The sequence below is a fragment of the Nyctibius grandis genome, chromosome 2 (assembly GCF_013368605.1).
Source record: "Nyctibius grandis isolate bNycGra1 chromosome 2, bNycGra1.pri, whole genome shotgun sequence".
Lineage (NCBI taxonomy): Eukaryota > Metazoa > Chordata > Aves > Nyctibiiformes > Nyctibiidae > Nyctibius > Nyctibius grandis.
Genome location: NC_090659.1, coordinates 67,159,265 through 67,182,106, shown reverse-complemented (window position 1 = coordinate 67,182,106; position 22,842 = coordinate 67,159,265). Strand labels below are relative to the sequence as shown.

Here is a 22,842-nt window from a genome sequence, read left to right as displayed (position 1 = left end):
ATTTACAGGGCTTGGGACTACGAGTAAGAGAACAAAATTATACAGTGTTCCACATCATATTATTGTATTTCCTATTCAGGAAATACAGAAGTTTTATATTAAGCTTTAAAACATATTCTGAAAGTTTATTCACAGCTTTTACAAGATACATAAATTTGAAAGAAAACTATGAAAGCACATCTACCATCAAATATGAAGTGGGTTTTTTTCCAAATGCAGTCTGCTGGCTTTTGAAGTCACTAAAACCTCAAGTTTAGACAACAGTATATGACTCAATATCAGCAGGAGATACTAAAACTCCATCTACCATGTGTAAAAACCTTGCAAAAATTTTTCATCGCAGTAACCATCTGCTTTTCACCTGTTTCGCTGCTGACAGGAATATCATAACATGCTGCATAAAACCTTTAGCTGCCAAGCAAACTGTCTGTTTCTTGACAAATCTGGCTTAATCCTCTTCTATATCTCATGTCACAAACTCCTTTGCACACAGACCCTTCAGAAATATTTTTTCATAAAACTACTTGGGCTCAGCAAGTTCTCCAATATATGGCACTAAGGTTCTTTTTGATAGCTGTTAGCAATGCATAATACATGAGATACACGACATTCATTTTTAAAAAAGCACAAAGAATATTTACAAAATAGTGCTAGCTTGAACATTTGTTTTCCACCTTTTATTGCATTTACACACACGCATCTACCAGAATACCAGTGAAAGGGGCTAAACGTGATTATTAAATTAAATAATTGGGAATAGCTTTTTCCAAATTTGTCTGTGCTTCACATAAGCTACGCCTCCCTCTAGTGAAAGTTTTAGGAATTACAAGGATGTGCTTACAGATGTCAAAACTAATTACGCGTATTCTTGCTAAATGATAGGATTTATTTCACATGCTTCTAATAATAATCACTTCCATATATTATATACTGCACATACCACAAGTATGAAATAACACTAAGACAAAAATAAAGATCGTGAAAATAAAACACAAAGAGAAAACCATACCTTTTGAAGAGCACAGACTTTTAAAACTTTTTCATATTTTTCTTTCTCATATTCCTTGTCAAACAGTATATTACTTCTCACCGTCCCAGAAAACACCCAAGGCTGCTGAGAAACATACGCAATTCTTCCAGTAACATTTATCAAACCCTTGTCTTTAGGCAGCTCACCGAGCACGGCACTTAAGAGCGAAGACTGGAAAAGATCAAAAAAAGAAAGTAAAAATTGAAAAGTTTGATTGTATTAAAGACATCACAGAGATTGAGCAGTGTGTGCTGGCACGATGGCCTATTTATTTCACCCTGTCACTCAAACTACTGCTAACAGTAGAAAAGTACTAGTATTCTTTAGATGCAGTCTAGAAGCAACGTACAAAGTACTGTTTAACACCAAACCACCTCCTCCCCGCCCCTAGAAGGACATCTGCCTTTCTTGAATGTCAGTATCTTGATGTGAAGGGTATCACACATAGAAAGGAACTACACATCAAGTCTCTAGTCACGTTTAAGAGACTCATAAAAACACCACAGAATGGAGTAAACATTAAGACTTACTTTTCCAGCTCCTACAGGACCAATCACAGCCAATAATTCCCCTCGTCTGACAGTAAATGAAAGCTGCTGAAGTGCTGGGCTTTCTAAACTCTATGGATTTAAGAAAAAGTTAGGCTTCCGCAGTAATGAAATACACACCATCAAAAAAACTCTTCAGAAACAGAAAACGGTGCATATAAATCACTACAAATTAGCAACCCATATGCCCACCATATTTTCAGGCATACAGTTTGCCTCTTCAGTAATTCACAAACACTTTTGAAAGATGCTGATCCTTCATCACAAATAAGTACCACAGACAAAACAGTGTCCAAGGAATAAGGAATCCGAAGGCAGCAGAAGCAGTGCTTTCTCAAAGCCCATGCACCCTTGCTGCAGCTCAGCACAACGCTGGAGCAGCAGCCTGGGAAACAGGAGCTCTCTGCTGGCCGTCGCACCAGCATTCATGGCCCCAGCACAGCACGCCCGGTGACTCCGAGTAGCCGGACAAATGCTGGAAAAAGGGAAGGCTGAAGCGCTCTCGGAGCCCCAGGAAAGCCAGGTCTGTGTTTGCTCTAGTCAAGGCTCTATACAAAGCAAAACCAGAAAAAATGCTGTTTGATTTTACACAGCTTCATCTTGTGTATCATGGATTCCCAGAGACTTTTCACGGACAACATAGTGGGCTATTTGCATGAAAATACACTACCCTAGGACTGTTTGTTTAATATTCCTTTTTAGTATGCCTATCCTTTTATGTTACACTACTGGTAAGAGCTTATTTCCCAACATATTTTTGCACCTCTCCTGTCAAGGTTGTAAAAATGCTATTTCTTGTGAAAAGAAAGGATGCTCATGTCTTTAATAGCTATGCTAAACCACAATTCCTAAGGGCCTGGTGCTGCTCCCTCTCATTAAAGCAAAACACCCTTGTAACAGGATCTGCCTTTACACGCATCTTAGACCGCACTAGCACGACTGTCACTAAAATGCAAACAGGAAAATATATGCATTTAAAAAAAAAAAGCAGTAGTATTTCTACTAAAGGACCAAAAGAAAACCCATCCTTAAGCTTCAAGAAAGAAGAGCAAGGTGAAGAATATCTAGTGTACCTCTTAACAACTTGCAGACTGATTAAAATCTCCAGCCACCCTTTGAAGTTCAAGAGGCTACCACCTAACCCCGCATGGCCAAGTTCTGGGACTGAGAAAAGGGGGAGCTTGCAACTCTTTTCAAATTATGCGGGAGAGACACAGGTACAGTATCCATCCACACCTACGATGGCTGGGAGAGCTGGGCTAGCACACGTACATCCACTCATGACGGAGAAATACTTGGTTATGCAGCAGTGTACCCAGAGCTCAAAGCGGCACGTGTCCCATCACAGCTTCCACCTCGCAGAAGCACCGTGGGGTTCACAAGAAATCAGTCACGCTGTGAGAACCGAAACTTGTGCCCGTTGTGCAACTCGGCAAAACTACTTTTGCCGCTATTATTAATTTCCACAAGGTGGCATCAACGGGGTTTTTTCCTTTTATCCGCCCCCCTGCAACCAGCATTTTACAACGAATTTGATTTCTCGGTCCAGAGTACACAGTTCAGGCGCTCAGCTAGTGCTAACTTGTGGCAGCCAAGGCTTTTTTAATGCAAAGTTTGTAGGAAGAGAAAATATTTCTTATTAAATCAACTAGTCTATATGGAAAAAGTAAATAAGCTTTCAGACACACAGGCCCCTCGTCAGACCTCTTGAGGTTGTGCTTCTGTATTCATAGAATCACAGAATCATGGAATGGTTTGGGTTGGAAGGGACCTTAAAGATCATCTAGTTCCAACCCTCCTGCCACAGGCAGGGACACCTTTCCACTAGACCAGGTTGCTCAAAAGTTCACAAAAGTGCAAAGATATTCCCAACCACACTCAGGTTTTCAAAAAATATATAAGAGCCTAAAAACATTACAGCAAATTTCAAAAAAGATTTTAAACTATTACCCAAATATGATATATTAAAGCAGTATTCTAAGATATCACAGACCCTATACAAAAGTAGTAATGCAAGCAAACAGCATGGCCACGAACACCTAAGGGGCATGGTATTTTTGCAAAATAGCATTCCTTATAATTAAAGACAATTTGTCCTGAATTCATCACACCTATTTTTAGGCACTAAACTGAGGCACTTGAATTAGAGCACAGACTAATGTTACAGCTAAGTTCATCTGACAGCTCATTACCACAAATGTCCCAGCTCCCCGGTGCCCAGTAAACTATCTGCATCTTTCACTTCCCTTCTTCTGTCACTTGTTCTTGCCTAACCTTGCAGACAGGTTGTTCATGGGACTCAGCTATCAGGGGGGAAAAAAAAAAAAAATCACATTAAAAGTGATCAATTTTCTATTGCTTTATCCCTCTGAACTGGTTCACTGTAGCGTCGTACATACGAGCATTAACATCAGCACAAGGGATGGAAGAGAGACACAGAGTGCAAGGACAGAAGGATGACGCTTTCAGGGGCAGCAACTCCTTAGGTCATCTTGGGCAGACCTTACACGTCCCACAGTCAAGAGGAAGCAGCAATTCATCCCATCTAAGGGATACAGAAATCATATATTGCACAGTACTACACTACTTAGGCTCCTCAATTAAGCGACTAAAATTACAATGGATAAATTTGGCCTCTGTTCAAATGCTTGAATTTTAAATCTAAAGATGCTCAGTTGAGCAGACAGAATGCTCCGTAAACACAAGGCACATCAGTAAAAATCTGTAGTGAAGAATCCCTAGTTCCATGCTGGTATCAGACTAGCCTGTGGGACTCAGGTAATACTTGCCTCAGTAAAACAAGGGCGTGACCATGAATTAATTGGTTTTGTTTATCTTTTGATAAACTGTAATACACCATGTTAGTTTGTTTTCCTAAAAGTCTAGCTAATAATACCTCTTTCACTTCCAGTGATTTTGGATTTGTAGGTTGTTGGGGTTTTTAGTATCTCTTTTGGCTCATAATCTTTAAAAATAAAAAATTATCATCCAGCTGTACACTGTCTATATAGAGATCCAAAGAATCATGAGAAACCTAGTCAGGGTGGTAAGCTAAGTCGATTACTTGACAAAGGATAGCATATTTCTGTTATTCCTTTTATAACTCCTTTTCTCTCAGAACTCATCTTCTTTACAGTGAGCAACTCTGTAAAATTATTTTGCAACATTGTAAGAGTATACAACAGAAACTTTCCGAGCCGCTTTTAATAGTTCTGTGAGAACTATCTTCTCCCACGCACACTGCAATTAAATACCAAAATGAAAATTACTTTAACAGTTTTGTGGGTGGTTTGGTTTTTTCAAAATCAAAAGCAAACCAGTAATTCCGGTCATGCTGCCCTGCTTTATGCAATATAAACAACTCATGAAAAAAAATGAAGGTGTTTTATGGGCATATTATGCAACCATTTCCTATAAATTGTTAACGGTGGTACCAATTTGGTTTGGGGAGAAAACAAAGACTAAGAAATACATTCCATTTTGCATTATAATGCATTCACCATTAAGTTTTTCATATCAATTAAAAGTTTGTTCCATGTCTCAGAAAGAATTTATGTCACAGAGGCAACTCTGAGACAGTAAAGCACAATAATGTAGCAATTTTCTTTTGTAGCTGAGTAGTAGTAATGGGTACATCTTCACATATATTTTCAGTTTATCTTCCTTGGGACACAGCACATATAGGGGAAGACGGTATATAAAAGGACTTACGTGACACATCTTATTTGCATTACATTTATATGCAAAATTCATTTTTAGAGCTTCCAGCATTTCTTACGGAAACTAAAGCTTCCCTTGTGCAAGGATACTGGCAGCTCGTAATAGCTCCAACGATTCATCACAAATTGCTGCTTACCATAGCAATTGCAGTTTTAAAACAGAAACAACAGTCAATCTTTGCCTTTCTTACAGAAAAGGATACATAATAGATATATCACCTGTGTATTGTCCCTTTTTCTAGTCATTTTGGTGGTTTTGGTGCATTTTAAGCAGAGAACAATTTGTAGCTGAACAGTCTCAAAATACACAGAGCAACAAATGGGTGCAGACTAGTCTCTAAAGCTTTCAAATCTGTTACAAGTAGTATAATACTGTACTAGTTCTAGACTAATGTACTGATCAGCATTCAGTTCACAGAAAAAAAAAAACAAACCATACACTAAGGCCCACCTTACTGTGCTGTCTGTCCTAAATTCCAGTTTAAGTATCTCAGCTACAATAAATACAATGCTGTTTAATAACAAGTGATATTTTGACAAAGAAACATACAGATTTTTCATTTAGTATAATATTTAGGAACAGCTACTTTTAAGATGCACCTGATAGCGTTTTCAGTACAATTCTACAGAGTTAGATTAACATACTAAAAGGATTCTCGTACACAAAAGATGGAATACGAAACATCAGCACACTATACATATACATACTGCTTTTTAGACTTAAAATGTCTGCAGAGCCAATATACTTTACATTTAGTAGAAGTAAATTTACCTTATCCCAATAGCAAGTCAAATCCTGAACATGGAGAATGATATTCTCATTATTACCATGCAGCTGTGGCTTGAGGTGTGAGACCTCATCAAGTATCAGAAAGTTCTGCAATAAAAAAAAAAGCACAGGGTATTTCCTACTGTGAGACTGGGAGTGGGAAGGGAACCCAAGCACATATTTTTGGAAGCAGCATACAGAACATTAATTATGGGGGGAAAAAACAACCACAAACTGATCAAGGAATTACATTTCCAGAGCAAAGCACAACTCCTTCAACACTGTACCTCTAACTAGCCAGCAGTCCCCCCGCCTCCAAAAAAAACAAAAGTGCAGATTTTTAGCATAGAAGTACTATGGGACTCTAACAACAACCTGCTCAATAAAACAGAATTCCTGAAGCAAATGGACCTTAAGAACCAGCGCTGTTTTTCACTTCAAACACTGACATACCTTATAATTGCTAGATTCCCCCTTCCCACACAGAAGAGGTGAAACCCTCACTGCAATACCTTATCATTCCACTGCTTTGATGGTGAAGGCTTATTTTATTTTAGTTTTGATCAAAAAACCAACGAGGACACAGTAAGAAGTTGTCCACCGTCCCTATTAAGCACTCCTCCAGTGACAAAAAATGCTGCAGAACACTATCTGAACCCCTGCTCCTTTTAAAGTCCATGGCATTAACAGAAAACTGGCTTAGGCCTGCATAACTGGTTCATTGACCTTTTACTACTGTACTTCTACATTATATCCCAGTCAGAGAATCTTTCCTTCAAGTTGCATAAATGTGTACTTTTGTACCACAGCTGCATTTCTAGCACACCTTGCCCAATGCTAGATTACAAATAGCTCAAAGACATTTAGAGAGGAAAGGGGCAAATTCTAAAGAAAATTTTCAAGGATAACAGGTACCACAAGTTTAAGACAAATACACTGAAAAATTCTATCATGCTTTGAATCACAGAGCATAAAGACCTTAAATAGGCCTCTAGCAGACAATATTTTGAGAAAGAAAGGCGGCCTTGATCTTAGAAGCCAAGACTAATTAACAGGTAATGAGCTAACAGTTTGCAGATGCAAGACAGCTGCTGAAGACTTACAGAAGTCAGTCACTAAGAAGAAACAGAAAGAGGATGCCAGGAGCCATGGGAGGGCAGGTACTGCTAGGTGTGAACAGGCACAGCGGTACTGCTCAACCTCCAGCTGCTGGGTACCATTTCATAGAGAGCGGTGAGAACTGAAGCGCTTTAATGCAGCAGTCTGCAAACTCAATGCACATGCACATAAATCTCCATCAAAAGGCAAAAGTGCAAAGCCACACACGCCTGAGCTCTCTGGCCAGGTGAGTACTGCTGAGCGCTGTTTTAGATAGGCAGGCCCAAACGAGTATGTGTGTAAAAGAGAGCTCAGGATAAAAGGGTGGTAGGCAGGGAAAGAAACTCCAAACACAGCCTAAATCAGGACTGGGGTGCATGCCTTGAGAAAAGACCTCAGAAGCGTTATTGGATTTAGACAATGGCTGAAATACCACAGCAGTTACAAGCAAGGAATCAGTCTCCTGTTGTCTCTGTGTTTACCAGAAATTTCTCTTCTAGCAGTAGCATTCATCCCAGGTATAAATCCTAGCTAGACATTTAACTCAAAAATGTTACAGTATCACATAAGATTTCAAATAAAACTAGTACAAATGAAGAAAAAAGTTATATGGTTAACAACATGAATTTTAAACTGTGGGGGGAAAAAATCAGCACTACAAATAAAACTTTCAAATGCAGTAAAATAACTTAAGCCTTAGAGATTCTTTAAGTTCTCTTAAAACAGTCTTCCATTCTTTTTGTACTTAATAATCTTCCATGCAGAGAAAAATAAACTTGCTACCATCCCACAGGATGCTGAGAAGCAAACATTAGCTTGAGATACTACTGTGTTCTTGAAAGAGAAATCTCTGTCTTTTGTACCCAGCTGAAACTTGTCCTCTGTTCTGTGTGTCTGCCAAAACAACCCTCTGAAAAACAACTGCTCTCACGTTGTTTCACGAGGTGACCTTGAGCCTATTGCTCCATCGCAAAAGAGTGAATGACCTTCAAGAAGAGACGCAGACCAGCTCTCAGATGTGTAGCTAGGGTGAGGGGAAAAGAAACCTTAGGTGAAAAACACAACAAGGAGAGCACAATATTCTTCTTGCCACACAGTTCTTATGTATGTATAAATGAATATGGAGGAAAGGCTACTGCTTCCCATCTGACTATCATTCTTTATTGTCACCTGAAGCATAGCGTCTCCTGCTTCCTTCTCTCCATCTGAGTGTACTTTAAGATCAGTGCAGAAACCTCACTTGTTCTACAAAACCTAAGAGAAAGTACCTTCTTAAAAAAAAAAACATTTTCAGTTTTGCCCAAATACACCTAGCCATCATCTTAATAATTTTTTCTGTATTTCCTACTCTCTTCTCCTAATTCCTTTCCACTTATTTACGTTTCAGTAACACTTCTCTGGTCAGTCAGCATCTTGTCATTCAGTAGCAAAATGTCCAACCCTGAAACACTTTGCAGTGTGGGAAATGGAAGCTAAAAAGTTGGCAACGGCATCAAGGATGCTCCAGATTCATTAGGACAATTCTTTGCCCAATGAACCTCGATTCTGGAGCTGGTTTCCAAAAAACATCCCTAAGAAATCATAAGTGCAGGGGAGTCGGAGCCGGCTGTTAGAAGAAAAATCTTGTGACCACCAGGATATGCTGGAAAAGAAGTCAGAAGAAAAAAAGGGAACAGATTGTCACTGCCTCTGATCAAGTGCCATTCCCGTGTTCCTAAGGCATCTTTTTCAGCCATCCATGTCTCTCAATCTACGCAGCTTTAAAGATCCCTTGAAAGAGCACTGCCCTGGAGCTGAACACCAAGTGTGTAAGCGTACAGAAAAGACAGTGTGCAACATCCAGTATCCCAAGCACTTCTCTCCCCTCCCAGTTTAGTTTAAGCAGTAATAATACATGTTACTGCCTACAGTACTGCTGTGGTCATGATTTTCACACATTAACCTTTTCTAACGCTGTTTGCATCAACTTTTACAAAATGCTTCTTTGAAGTGCAAAGATTACCTGTTTAATACATAGTTTTTGTGTGGGCTTAGTACAATTAGCAAATTTACCGATGAAAAAACTGATTTATTATAGTCAAGCACAAGGAGAAGAAAATAAAATTGGAGATTTTTAGCTACTGTCATCAACGAATGCATAGTGACACTATGCAAAGCCATACGATTACATCTAAGGTGTTTGTTTTCCCTATTCTAGACTAGATTAACCTGGGGTTTGTTTCAAAATTAAGTTCTAAAATGGCTGGCATGCTTTAATTCTGTATTTTGATAACCTGACAATTTGGGATTAAGTTTTAAATTCAAAATGCATTTGGCATTTAAGTCTTGCTCTTGCAGCTTATGCTAAAGTACTGATACATACAGCAAACATGCTGGTTTGTACTGGTACATACAGCTATTTTATTCACAACACACACTAACACAGGAAACCAAACAAAGTCCATCTGCCACACCAGCAGCATTACTGATGTTCATCCTTATTGAATTTGAGTCTTCACTCCAGTATTGACATCAGTGCAAGACACCAGGTAGCCCTCCATAGCTGACATGGTAGTGCAGCGCACATGGAATATGAACCTTACAGCTCCCATCTGCCACCTTTGTCCTTCAACTCCTAATCCCCATGCATCTGCACACGTTCCCCTTACTTCAAAAACGTCTACAATGCCTCTTAGCACATACACTTTTCTCCTACATTTCAGCCTGCCCTACAGTGCATTTCATGTTTTTGCACATACTGACACAGCAACACATTCAGTTTTCAAAATAGGTTCTTTCATTAAAAATCCCAATCTGCAAAACTAAAATAAGGCTGCTTTTGTTGGTGACATTAAAACAACGTTAGAATAAGAGAAGAAATCCACATACCATTCAAACCAATAACCATACCTTGATTCGTCGTATGCTAACCACTGCCTCGGATACTCTCTCAACAGCCGCAGGGAAGAACAGAGTTACTGTCAGTCTTACTGCACCATACAGGGACACTGCAACAAACACCCGACTTGCAGAGATAACATTGCCAAGTAGTACATAAGCCATGAAAGTCATGAACACGGTTATTTTGCTTGCCACAAAGAAAGAAGCTAAGTTCAGTCCTCGAAGGTAGGAGCTTTTCAAAACCATGGCAATCTCCTTCCTAAAAATGCAAAATATAAACAATCACAATCAATCTCTCTCATTACAGTTGCTCTCAACAAGGGAAACACACTCTCAGGGTTTTACTTTCATATCCTTTCTCCTCCCCTTGCACCACCCCAACTCATATGTAAAGAACTGTAAAGAAAGTATGTTATACAGTAAATAACAAAAGATAATTTAAAAGGCTTAGAAATTGAGGGGGGATAATTATTATATTTAATACCTTATTAGCTATAGAAAATAATTATTTTTCAGAGACAGAAAACCAAAATACTGTTTTTTTCCGCTTTGGTCAAACTAGTATTTTAATTCAGATTCTAATCTGCTTTGATTCTTTCTGGGTTACATACAAGAGCAAAGACAAAAAACCTCTATATGAAGGCCAAGCACCCACAACTTCCTATCCTTCCAATATCGAAATCCAGTAGAGTTCAGTCACAAAACTCCTGAGAAGATCAACACATACTCTGCAGTTGAAAGAACAGGGCAACTTCCAAAAGATCAAGAGTTCACCCATGGCCCAAGTATCTGCCATTATTCAGATGCTGCTCCTCAAGCTGGATCACAGGATTGCAGTATTTCCTTTGATCTCAGTCTAAATCCTTCCAGATTTGGACCCTGCTCCTGGCTTCTTTTGCTCTAGAAATTCTAGTTCATAATTCAGAAAGTAGTGATCTGTGAGGCCAATTGTTCTGCCAGCCACTACCAGAGCTAAATAGTGATTGAAGTACTGCACCGACACATAAGTCGCCCTCCAGCAACTGAAAAGCTGCTGATGCATATGTTCTCAATTTCCACTTCAGTTAAATTTCACTTTCTACTTCTAAATGACTCATCAAGTCCAATCCTCAAAATGTTACTGCAGTGTCTACAATATGTATGTCATTAGGCTTAACTTCTTATTAAAATAATAGTTTTTCTTTATCATCAAGAGAGCCATAGCAACTTACTATTTCCCCATATATTCTAATTTTACCTGCTTGAAATAATATAAAATATAAAATCCTGAAACAATTCCTAATTTCTCTTCCCAAATATTCTGGCAATTCTCAGGGAAAATCTTGATCATTTTGATTACCTTCCACTCGGAACTATATACTAAGATTAGAAACTCAAGTTATGATTATACAATTTGAAGTAAATGAAGTCCTCACTTAACGGAGAGAAGGATGCAGGATGCACTACTGGAAAACTAGTTAAGCAACTTTCCCACTATACTCGCCAAATTGGCTGAATTGACAGACTTTCAAAGAGTTTCAAAGACTTATTTTTTCAGCTTAAGGGTTCACAATCTCTGATCTCCAGAGTACAGTGAAAGAACATTTTTATGTAAACTATTTGAATTGGGTCTAATTCAATTATTTCTACAATCCTGGATGAAACTGTTTTCCCACCCTCTAATAATCCTTAATAATCCTCTCACTATCTGTGGATAATCAGCAAGTTCTTTGTGCTACTCTCCATAAATATCAGATAAATTACCGCCTACCCACAGGCTGTATATAATATACTACACTGTCTTAAGGCACGGAGTTATATCAAAGGAAACTAACACAGATAGCCACGGGAAAAAAGCAAGGGAGGAGTTCAGATGCTGTCTTAGCAACTGTGAAGGGCCACTGTAGAAATACTGGGCAATAAACCCCCTAGCTGAATTCAAGACCTCTAACTACAGTTTTCCACAGTGCAGTTAAATAAAAGAAAGAGGGTTCAAGATGTATTTTGGAAGAGCTTATTTCTCTCCATCATTAAAAAGGAAGCCTCTAATCCTAATGAGGTGTTGAACATGGAAATCTAAAGTTTAGTGATGTGCATATGCCCATTGAGGAAGTTTTCAATAAAGAAATATCCTCTCTGGCTCCACACAAGAGAGCAAAGCTTTCAATCAATCGAGAACATTCAATCAGCACAGGATCCTATAATCTGAAGGAGGAAAGGATTAAGTGCATGGGAAGAAACGTCTCAGGGAACATTAGCAGGTTTGCAAGCCTGGATTTACATGGATGTAAAGAAAAAAAAAACCTTAAAAAAAAAAAGGAATTACAAATAAAACAAATTAAAAAAAAAGAAAAAGAAAAAATCAGAGAATCTACAGCAGGATAACAACCTTCTACTCCTATGCTGGAGAGGGACCTAACATGAAAATCAAACAATGAGAAATATGCACCGAACTCCCACAGTTATGCTTTAGCACTGAATGCTCTTATACTGCCAAGTAAAAGCACAAATATTGATTGAATATTGAATTTAAGTTTTAATCAGATGCTGATGGACCTCTGAAATGAAATGCCTTAAGATACCAAACTCAGCTGGCCTTGCCAGCTGCTGTCTTTCTCCTCTCCACCCTTCCCAGATGGCTGCAGCAATACTTCAAAACGCAGAAAGGGAAGCAGAGTACTACCTGAGGATGCTATCGTTTAGGACAGAAAGTCAGATTCCATGTATTCCTCATAAGGGGAATGTCTGCTTATTGGTTCCTTGCTATTAGTTTACAGAACTGTGAGGATGAAATTGTTCAATTACAACTACCACAGTTTATTAGTTGCTGTTTTTAAACACAACCATGAAAGGAAGCATTAAAAAAAAACCAGGTTTTGTAAATATCAAAGGTTTTTTATCTTTTTCTGTCCCCTTAGGATATATTTTCATTCCTCCATTCTTGCTATAGAAAGTTTTTAAAAAAAAAAAACAAAGAAGTTCAAGTAAAGTGCACTTTAAAGCACAAATAATACATTTACTGACATGTAAAAAATGGAAAATATATCACATAGCTGTATCTTTCCAGGATTACCTTCTTAAACCATTCACAAGTTCCGCAAATGATTTTTCCCAAGCGTACATCTTTATTATCTTCATACCACTTATGACTTCATTCATGGTCCTAATCCTGACATCTGTTAAGGCGGCTGTCTTGCTTCTGTAAGTAGCACAAAGTAAAAATTCTCAGATTCTCAAGAGAGACTATGTAGGATCACATAACATACTCATATTAATGAAGTTTTTGCTTTTACTTGTAAAGAGGATTCATATAATTGTCATTGCATTACAGGGTCTTCCTAAAACTATCTTAAAGCTGACACACAGCTGACAGACTCGGTATGTCTGTATCCCTGGTATTCCCTATTCTCAGGGAACTAGGAGTTGATTCAATGTTCAGAATTATGTCAGCTTGCAACAACACATGGTATTCCTTAAACAACATATTTGTGTACAAAAAAGCCTCAAATAAAGAGATATTACAAATACTAAATCTAGAACTAAACAAAAATCAGAAAGTTACTTTTAAAAATGGTTTTGAAATGCCAAAATAACAACCCTTCTTATAAGGCTCTTTTGATGTTGCTAAAGAAACTGGCCTCCATTTGTGTCTTTTTAAGATTAACTCTAGTTGAAGCAAAGATTACTTAGTACCAGTACACAAGCTGTAATTTAGGAGAGTTAACCTAGATATGGTTTTGTTTAACAAATAATTATTATTTAAGAATTAATTGTAATTAACACTAAAGTCAATCTATTTTAGTCCCACATTATATTTGCACTGATGAACAAATTGGAAAATACATATAATTAAATAATGAAGTCACAGTTTTAATTAGGAAAAAAACATTGAAAGCTAAAAGCTATGTAATGATTGCATAAACCATGCTAATGAAGCCTGTTACAATTCTGAATTCATTCATGTAGACAATCATACTTCGCATACAGTGAGCTATGGTAGGCCTTATTTTGATAAAGCATACCTTTTGCTGTTAAATTACTTATTTTTGTACATACCAATAAAAGTTAAGATTCAGAGATCATATTTAAAAAAAAAATAAAAGCTCTTTAGAAGGGATTGCTGGGTTTTGTCAGCTTAACTTGCCCCCTGTAAGACTTCTGTGATACTCTGGAAGAAATAGCCATGTTTAAAGCACTTAAGTGGAAAGAATTTCAGGCGCCTGCTTGTCATTTTAAAAAAACTTCTTAGCACCAGCATTCCATAAACACTGGGATGGCTGAAGCAGGGTATTAAAAAATATTTATACATGAAAACTGACAAAATAAATGTAGGAACTTGGCCCTAACATAATCAAGGCTTCTTATTAAGACTACGAAAACAGCTTAGCCTAAACCACCCCTACTGACATGGAAGAAGATTATCTTTGCTAAGTCCTCTTTCCCTTTTTCAAAAAGAAACACTAAAAGAAAAACAATTCCTCAAAGAATGTGACAGCTCACCTTTTCTTCCCCATACACACACCATCACTGCAAAAAGCAAAAATTTAGCATGTGGTGTTCGTGCGTCTGCAGCAGCAAACAACAATTCTCACCTGCAACCTTTTAAAACAGTCCCCTGTCAGACCTAACTTCCAGGCTCGGTCTCCAGATAATAGAAGGTTGAAGATGATTCAAAATAATAAAGTTAATGGAGGTTTCTTTTTTAAATTGTGTGAATCAAAAAGGCTATAGGTCTCATAAGCCAATTTTTCGGTTTTCCTGCTGAAATGTTATCATAGTAACCACCCTCTTTCAAATTGTTTTTAAATGTTCAACAGGCTGGGAGGTGGGGGGATATTTTTCTTCTTTTTTTTTTTTCAGTTACACTCCTCTACATTGCAAAAAGCATATTTTGTACATACATACCAGAAGCCACAGTCTCAGAGATACTATATATTGGTTTAAAGTACACAGACTTCCAGCGCACTGATGGCAATTTACAGCAGAGGAAGGCACATCCCCAGTCTTAAAAATATTAAGTTCAGAGTACATGCAGATCAGGACGACTGGGAAACACATGCTCAACACAGCATGCTTAAGAGCGTAACAGGAAAAGACCTGAAAATTTTTCAAATGTCTGAAAAGTCCCCTCTATGATACTAATAACTATTCTAAATTAAGCAAGTTGCAGAATTCCTTTTTTGCTTTCATGAGGCATATTTGGTGGGTTTTAATCATGTCTGACACAGCAGTTCTGCATAGTTTTTCTCCAAAAAAAAAAAGGGCTTTAAATGAGAATATTACAGTTGCATGGCTAAGCAGTGAAAGGGTTGAGCTCTTGTGAATAAATATATACAAAATGCTCTTCAGTCCACTAACTGTTTCTCAAATAATATATTACATCATGTGTATTTTGTAAAACTTCTAGTACTCGTGCAGATAAAAGCAATACTGCATAATACAGTGTACACCATTCCATAGGATATTGAGTCTGTTTCTGCAAACTCCTATAGCACTGAAGCTAACGCCTGCATCATAAACTGGCGCACATATATGTGTTTGCAACACTGGGTCACAAGTACAAAGCTGAATAATAGCACAAATTAGCTGCCACACTGAGAGTGCCTGGATTTTAGCAAAAGCTTTAATCCTTAAATTACTTCTTCACAGTCTGATTTCCTTAAATCCATGCAGGTTCCCAGCAATTGCAATGTGAACACACTCATCATTACGGAGCTGGAATTCACTTCAGTTTTTCCATTAACTCCTTCTGTTCACTGCACATTTCTATTCACAAATACAAAGATCTGTGCACACGTAGACAAGCAAAAGCTTTTCTGGTTAGCAAATTCTTTCCCTTGCGCTGCATCCAAACAAGTGGATGTTAATGAATGGGGAGAAAACCCAAACAACATTACGTTGCCACTGATTAACTTTTAAAATACATACCTTCAAGAAGAGATTTTTGTCACCTTGTTGTCTGATGCTGGACAAGTCCCTTAATCTCTTTGTGCCTCAGTTTCCCATATGTAAAATGGGGATAATAATGCTTACCACCATGGACACTCATAGAATCATAGAATGGTTTGGGTTGGAAGGGACCTTTAAAGGTCATCTAGTTCCAAGCCCCCTGCAGTAAGCAGGGACATCTTCAACCAGATCAGGTTGCTCAGACCCATCCAACCTGACCTTGAACATTTCCAGGGATGGGACATCTACCACCTCTCTGGGCAACCTGTTCCAGTGTTTCACCACCCTCACTGTAAGAAACTTCTTCTTTATATCTAGTCTAAATCCACTCTCTTTTAGTTTAAAACCATTACCCCTTGTCCTATTGCAACAGGCCCTGCTAAAAAGTTTGTCCCTATCTTTCTTATAGGCCCCCTTTAAGTACTGAAAGGCTGCAATAAGGGCTCCCCAGAGCCTTATCTTCTCCAGACTGAACCACCCCAACTCTCTCAGCCTTTCTTCATAGATAAGGCACCAGTTAAGTGCTAAGTATTTCAGCTATTGACTCAAAGCTCAAAACCTCAAAAACTTAAAATTCAAAAAACCCAGCAGTGAAGCAGCTTGATACTTATGCATGCATATTACACATGCAGTGAAAATGCACATGTAAGAATACATTGGCAGCGTTCTACAAACAGGTTTTATCATAAAAAAACTAAGAATTTGACAGAGAACACTGAATGGCTCATTATTTGAGAAATAAGCATGTGAGCATAATAACTGAAGACTATCATAGGGAGAACAAATACAAGGAAGTCTAAGAGTTGGTCTCATTTTGTAATTCTCATCTCTCTCTTCGTACCTAGCCATGCAATGGCAATGCCAGTCTCAATACCTCTGGAAACCTTGTCTTAAAATACAATGTGAAAACAACAGTACCTCACTAAAAAAAGTTTTACTTGTCCAAAGAGCTAGATGGAACCCATTCACCCTAAACACAAACGCAACAAAGATGCGTAACACTACTAAGCATATGTGTACACAGTAAAGGAACACGAATATATTCCCATTTAGATGCAGAAGTCATTTATAAACTCATGATATAAGTAGAGCATGATTAAATACACAAGAAAAAGAAAGTCAGGAAGAAAGAACATTGAAGATAATTCAATATTCCCACTTGAGGTAAGTCTTTTTTTTTTTATGAGGAAGTCACAGAAAAAAAACAAAATAAATTTGTCTGATAATGGAAAATTAATGGAAAGTCATTTTGTATCTCCACAGCTTAGGACTTTACAGTTAGAAACCTCACAGCTGGCATCAAAACCACTAGCATAATTTTGTTCTTCCTTTCTCTCTCAGTTCCTTCCCCTTTTTCCTCTCTGCATCTTTGTCTTGGAGGAGAGAGAGCAAGATCTTTGAACATGAAACCTTCACAGCTTTCTGCTGCAACTCCTGTATCATCCCAATAAGTCAAACTTACGGCAGGACTGACAGTGTTGCCTTTGCAGTAACCACTCCCTAAGCATCAATGCGGGAAGGCAAAGCTTAAGGAGTTACACAACTCTACGCAAAGATCTACAGCAAGGTAGCTACAGAAGTAGCCCAACTCTTTTAATATATTGGAGAGCTAATGAGTAGCAGATATTTTCAGTATGTCTGGAAGACAGATCACTTCAAGTCACTAAAGAAGAATTCAGAAATCTCACATTAGCAACTATGAAAAACATCGGCAAAGATAAAAGACAATGCAAAAAACCTCATCAGACGGAAGCTGATCTCAGAGCTGTACTCCACCTCCATCCAGTACGCACACCTTAAAACCCAGGACAGAAAATACCTACAACCCAACATGTGCAACCTTACCTTAGGGAAGAAAAAAGCCTCCCAATGCAGGTCTGGACAGGAAGAAGGATGATCAGAACTGCCATTCCTGCAAGACATGATGGGCCTATCTCCATCCAGAGAAGTACTGTTACTGCTACAGCTTGAATTGGTCCAGCCCACAAGAAGTGCAAGAAAATCGTTACCTAGGCAAATAGTTGAGAAACAAGCTTTTGGTCTTAGCTAAAAAATTAAACCCTAATAACACAAAGTTGAAGTATCACCTTTGCCTGCGGCAGGCACTGAGGCATCCACTGAGAATTCTGCACCAGATTCAGAGACCTAAGTCTACATGGAGGTGCCTAACCTCCAGAAAGTAAGCAAATTACCACATTGATTTTGTTTTACCTTCATGCACAAACATTTCTCTGAGCTTAGGAAAACAGCAGGAAAATATTTAGGGGCGGGGGGGAAGTATGTTTTCCTCCCATATTTCAAGAGAATCTTTCCCTTTCTGTGATGTTTGAGAAACAACTAGAAGAAATGTCCATAAGAAACAATCACCAGTTGTAAACAAAAACTTCTTAACTCAAACCCCACAATTTCTTCAGCCCCATCGAAAGATCTGTAATAATTCTTACCTGATCAAATTTGTTCACATCATTTGACAGAAGATTTACTATTTGACCAGTGGTAGTTTTTGCCATAGCCACATTGCTGAGACGAAGTGCCTAAAAAAGTCAGAAGTCTCAAATTGTCACAGCTTATAGAGCATAGGACACCTATACACAAAAGACTCAGTACACAAATACAATACCGAGGCAAAAGCTGAAGGCACATTTCAGCTTTTGCCTGAGAATATCTGGGAACAGTTCAAGAACCTTAGATGACATGTGGATTAGGTTAAATATTCTGAAGAAAGTCCTGAAGAAGAGAATATATTTAAAAAAAAAAAAAAGTCGAGGGAAGGACTGCACGAACAAAAGTGCCAGAACTATCTTCATGTCTGAAGTGACTAAAAATGGGAAAATACCAACATAGCAAGTTATTAAAACTAAACAAAAAGAGCCTGTAACTTTTCATTTGCATTGCTCTCCCCCACTTTATGAGCACCTGTTCAAAAAAGGAACAGAAAAATCCACCTGAAGACCAAATTAAAATCAGGACAATGTTTGGCCAATTGAAAGAATTCTGTTTTGAATGAGATTCCTGATAGAAGACAAAAACCCCAAGTTATTCATTTTACACTATCAGTTCTTATTAACACTGCAAACTGTGCTTTCTGTCTTTGCAAATCAGAGTTAAAATCCCTTTACAAATCCACAAATATTTCCCTTGTTAATAACTCTTGTAAAATTGTAAGATGTCTGAATTATATTAAATGGAGTTTAGCACATGCTGTGAAAAGCTACAAAAGTAAATATCAAATGTTTTATAGGTTAATAAATTAGTTAATCAGTAGAAAATAGTATGTGATTATAAAATACCCCCCCAAAAAAAACATCTGGAAATATGTAGTCTGAACATTACTGCAAAGATCCAAACTGAAATAGCTCAAAGATGCAGATAACAGACTCTGCTTCCTTCTACACCTGCTAGAAAGAAAACACAGTTTTGCAGCACAAATAAAAAAATATACAAAACACATTACACGTTTTCCTGTAACAGGAATAGTTCACTCCTCAAAAACACTTTGCATTTTTTAGGCACTGCACATCTACTTCTCCCTCTACAAACAGTTATTATTAGGATTCGTTTTTGATCGATAATCTAACCTGAAAAGCACTAATTGTTTCAAAAATATTGTTCCAGTATTTTAAATCAGGTCCAAAAGCATCAGACATCAAAGTACTATTCAAAGGATCATTTCAAACCAAGTGCCTTACATTTCTGGCACCTCACTGTTGGGTTATGAAGGTATGAACCACAGAAAGAATCCCAACCCTAACTTCATTGAAACCAGCAGGCAGAAACATTTAAAACTCCACTAAGAAATTCCTCTGATATTCCAACGATAAATCTAGGATACTGGCTATACAAGAGATGATATTTAATTATTTGAGAAAATCATTGCTTCGTTCCCTGTCTTAAGCCATTTGTCTCTCGTACATCTGAAATCCCCCACGAAGCTGCGTGTAGGTCATGCAGCCACAGCACATCCACGTTTCTATCATGTTTACTCCACACCACAGATCAAGGCTGATAAGCTCCTAGAAAAGCTCAGACATCCACAGACCATAATAATAGGAGTTCAAGCGATGCGTGTTTGAAGAAGTTGCCCACCTGGGTGTGTTAGAGCACCTACTGCTACTTACTCCTTTACAACACAGACGTATCTGCTATTTGAGGTCCACCTGAGCCACACGAGAGATACTACACTGGTGTCTTGCTAGTGGCCCACGGCCTGGGTCTGTCTTGGACCCGCCACCTGAGTCACTTTTCTGACCTCTTCCTCGCTATTTCAGACACAGGCAGTGATGTACTTGCCCAGTTCATTTTGACCAAGACAGTCTCTGGAGGGACCATGCAAGCATCTGAGCCAAAAGGAAGGTGCTCGTCTGTGACTGATTTGTCTTCTCAGGGAAGAGACAGCCGTTCCCATCGCCAGTGGCAATGCAATTTTAGTCCTTTCTTCCCTTCCTGCTTCAAAACTACTTTTGAAGTAGCGCTGTTCTTTGTTTTGTTTTGTTTTAAGTGAAATAAGCTTACATTTTACTGGCTGAATGGACCTGTCTAGACTGCAAAATATACAGAAGGGAAACATAGGACACAAGACAGCAGTTTAACTTTTATAACCGATTTCTGTCAAGAAGTCCTGTTTTGGTACTTTCCCTTTCTACTACATCCGAAACACAGCACCATACCAGCTGCTACAAAGAAAATTAACTCTATCCCACCCACAGTCAGTACACTGTGGCTTTAAATACTCCTTTGACCATAACATTTATAAATTCACTCTGAAGGTAAGAGATACTATTGAAGATTATCTAGAGCCACACATCTTTTCAAAAAGCAACTGTAGTTTGAATTTACATTTTATTTTACATTTGCCAATTACCTGTTTTGAGTACAAAGATCTGCTTGATCTTCTGTCTATAAATTTTCCATACACATGTATTTAGCAGCAAGCAGCCTTTCTCAAGGAAAGCAGTTTTAATTATATTAACTAACTATAGCAGTTTGTACACTTGATGTCTTACATTAAAATTTTCTTTTCCCCCAGATGTAATTGCACAGGCCCAATTTCAATTCTTTAACCATTCTTTGCCTTCTGTACTCCCACCTCAGTGTTTTAATCTCGCCCTGCCCCAACCAGTTAATTCAAAAGCACGTTAAAAATGGAGAACTGACCATAGAAAGGAATAATGTAAGTGTTCAGTCAAATAACTCCTGACACCTTTTTGGCTGCTTTCTGTCTCAACCAACTACTCCACAGCCTAAACTGCTTTAGTGTTTATTCTGAACCTCAAAGAGCTTCTAAAAGTTAAGTCTTCAAAAAAAATAAAAAAAAAAAAAACAAAAAACTATCAGCCTCCCATTAAGTAGCCTTTGGTTTTAGACCATGAAATTGTGAGTCATGAGACTAGATTCCATTTTCATTTTTGTTACCAGCTTCCTGCGTGCATCACTAATCCTTCTTCGTGATCACAAAACATCTTGGAGTATGAATACAAGGTTTTTGCAAATGAGATTTTAACTTTCCAGGAAATGAAAAAGGGTCTAAAACTTAAGAATTACAAGCATTTGAAGTTCTCTGTTAAGGATGCTCGCTCATCCAACCCATTCATCCTTGCAAATCCAAGTTTTTATTTACCACAGCAATTAACGAACACCACAAAAGTGCTGGTGAATTAGCATCCAGATTCTTTCAAAAGCCTGTATGAGGACAAAGAGAAAGTATGACCTATCTATAAGCCTCAGATAACAAAGACAAATGATCAGAAAGGTTTATCAATGTTCTGCTGTGACCTCAGCCTTCACCCTCAGGGGTAAACGTTTATGAGATGAGGGGATATTAATTTTCCATTTAATCACATCTCTAGAGGTAAGGGTGCACATTATGAACATTTCTTTTCCAAGCTTCTAAGCTAATATCAACACAGCAACAAACAACATCACTACATACATATTTCATGAATTTCAAACTGTGTTATGATAATCAGTTTAGTAAATTAATACCTTAGAGAGATGTTTATGTACAAGAAAGCAGTGTGCCATGTTAGAGCCGAGTTCCCAGAGGTTCATTTCCAAGGTGAGGAGAATAAATACGTGCATGAAAAGCAATCAACACTTACAGTGGGGCCACTTTTACTCTCCTCACTTTACTGCTTTGCCCAAAACCATTGCATGACCCATATCAGTAGTATAAACGTTTGCCTTAAGTGGATAGTACCTATGTTTAATCATTAAAATAACATGGATTTCTTTACATTCTAAAGAAACCTTACAGTCCTGATTCGTCAATGAAACTTCTTTGGTGAAGTAAGAACTGGCAGGTCACTACTCTAGGAGCACTAAAGCTAGAAAGATAGGGCATTTTCCCTTCCACATCCCCAGCAGGGACCTTCTGCTTGGAAGGAGAGACGGACTCAATGGTTTGGGTATTGCCAACAGCTTCAGAAGAGAAAAGCAGACATTTATAATCGGGTTGCTTGCTCCCCAGAACAAACCAAGGCTAGCATTTCATCTTGGATGTCACTCAACTCCTTCCTGTAGGTAATATCCATAACTTCTCTTGTTCCACTTTCCATCTGACAGGGGCCTCGGCTCCACCTGTAGTCGAGGACAGCTATTTCTTGATCAGGACACGCAGACAGCGAAGAAACCACAGCTTACTGAATGTACATCCCTTCTCACATTTCATTGGCTTTAGTGAAGGACTCCAATGCTCCCACAGTAAAAATAGCAACTGATACTAAAAAACAGCTCTACCCTACCTTTAGGATTCAGCTTGATTCTGAACAGTCTCTCCTCTGCCCACTCCTTCCTTCCCCACCAAGCAGGTGGGATACTAAAGGGATCTGCCTATGAAGACACGGAGCATCCACCCCAGTCTGGAGGGGGCAG

The 22,842-nt window shown here is 38.3% G+C and overlaps 1 protein-coding gene across 4 annotated transcripts in view; it reads right to left on the bottom strand.

The window, feature by feature from the left end:
• Positions 1-22,842, bottom strand: part of ABCC4 (ATP binding cassette subfamily C member 4 (PEL blood group)) — a 161,062-nt gene that overhangs the window by 119,871 nt on the left and 18,349 nt on the right. For all 4 annotated transcript variants that reach the window (XM_068425444.1, XM_068425445.1, XM_068425447.1 and 1 more), the window contains 7 exons: positions 18,417-18,506; positions 17,818-17,981; positions 13,097-13,222; positions 10,054-10,303; positions 6,070-6,174; positions 1,561-1,650; positions 1,010-1,201 (listed from right to left, as the gene is read on the bottom strand). In XM_068425444.1, the coding sequence (XP_068281545.1) occupies positions 1,010-1,201; positions 1,561-1,650; positions 6,070-6,174; positions 10,054-10,303; positions 13,097-13,222; positions 17,818-17,981; positions 18,417-18,506 (1,017 nt within the window). The remainder of the gene's footprint in view (positions 1-1,009; positions 1,202-1,560; positions 1,651-6,069; positions 6,175-10,053; positions 10,304-13,096; positions 13,223-17,817; positions 17,982-18,416; positions 18,507-22,842) is intronic.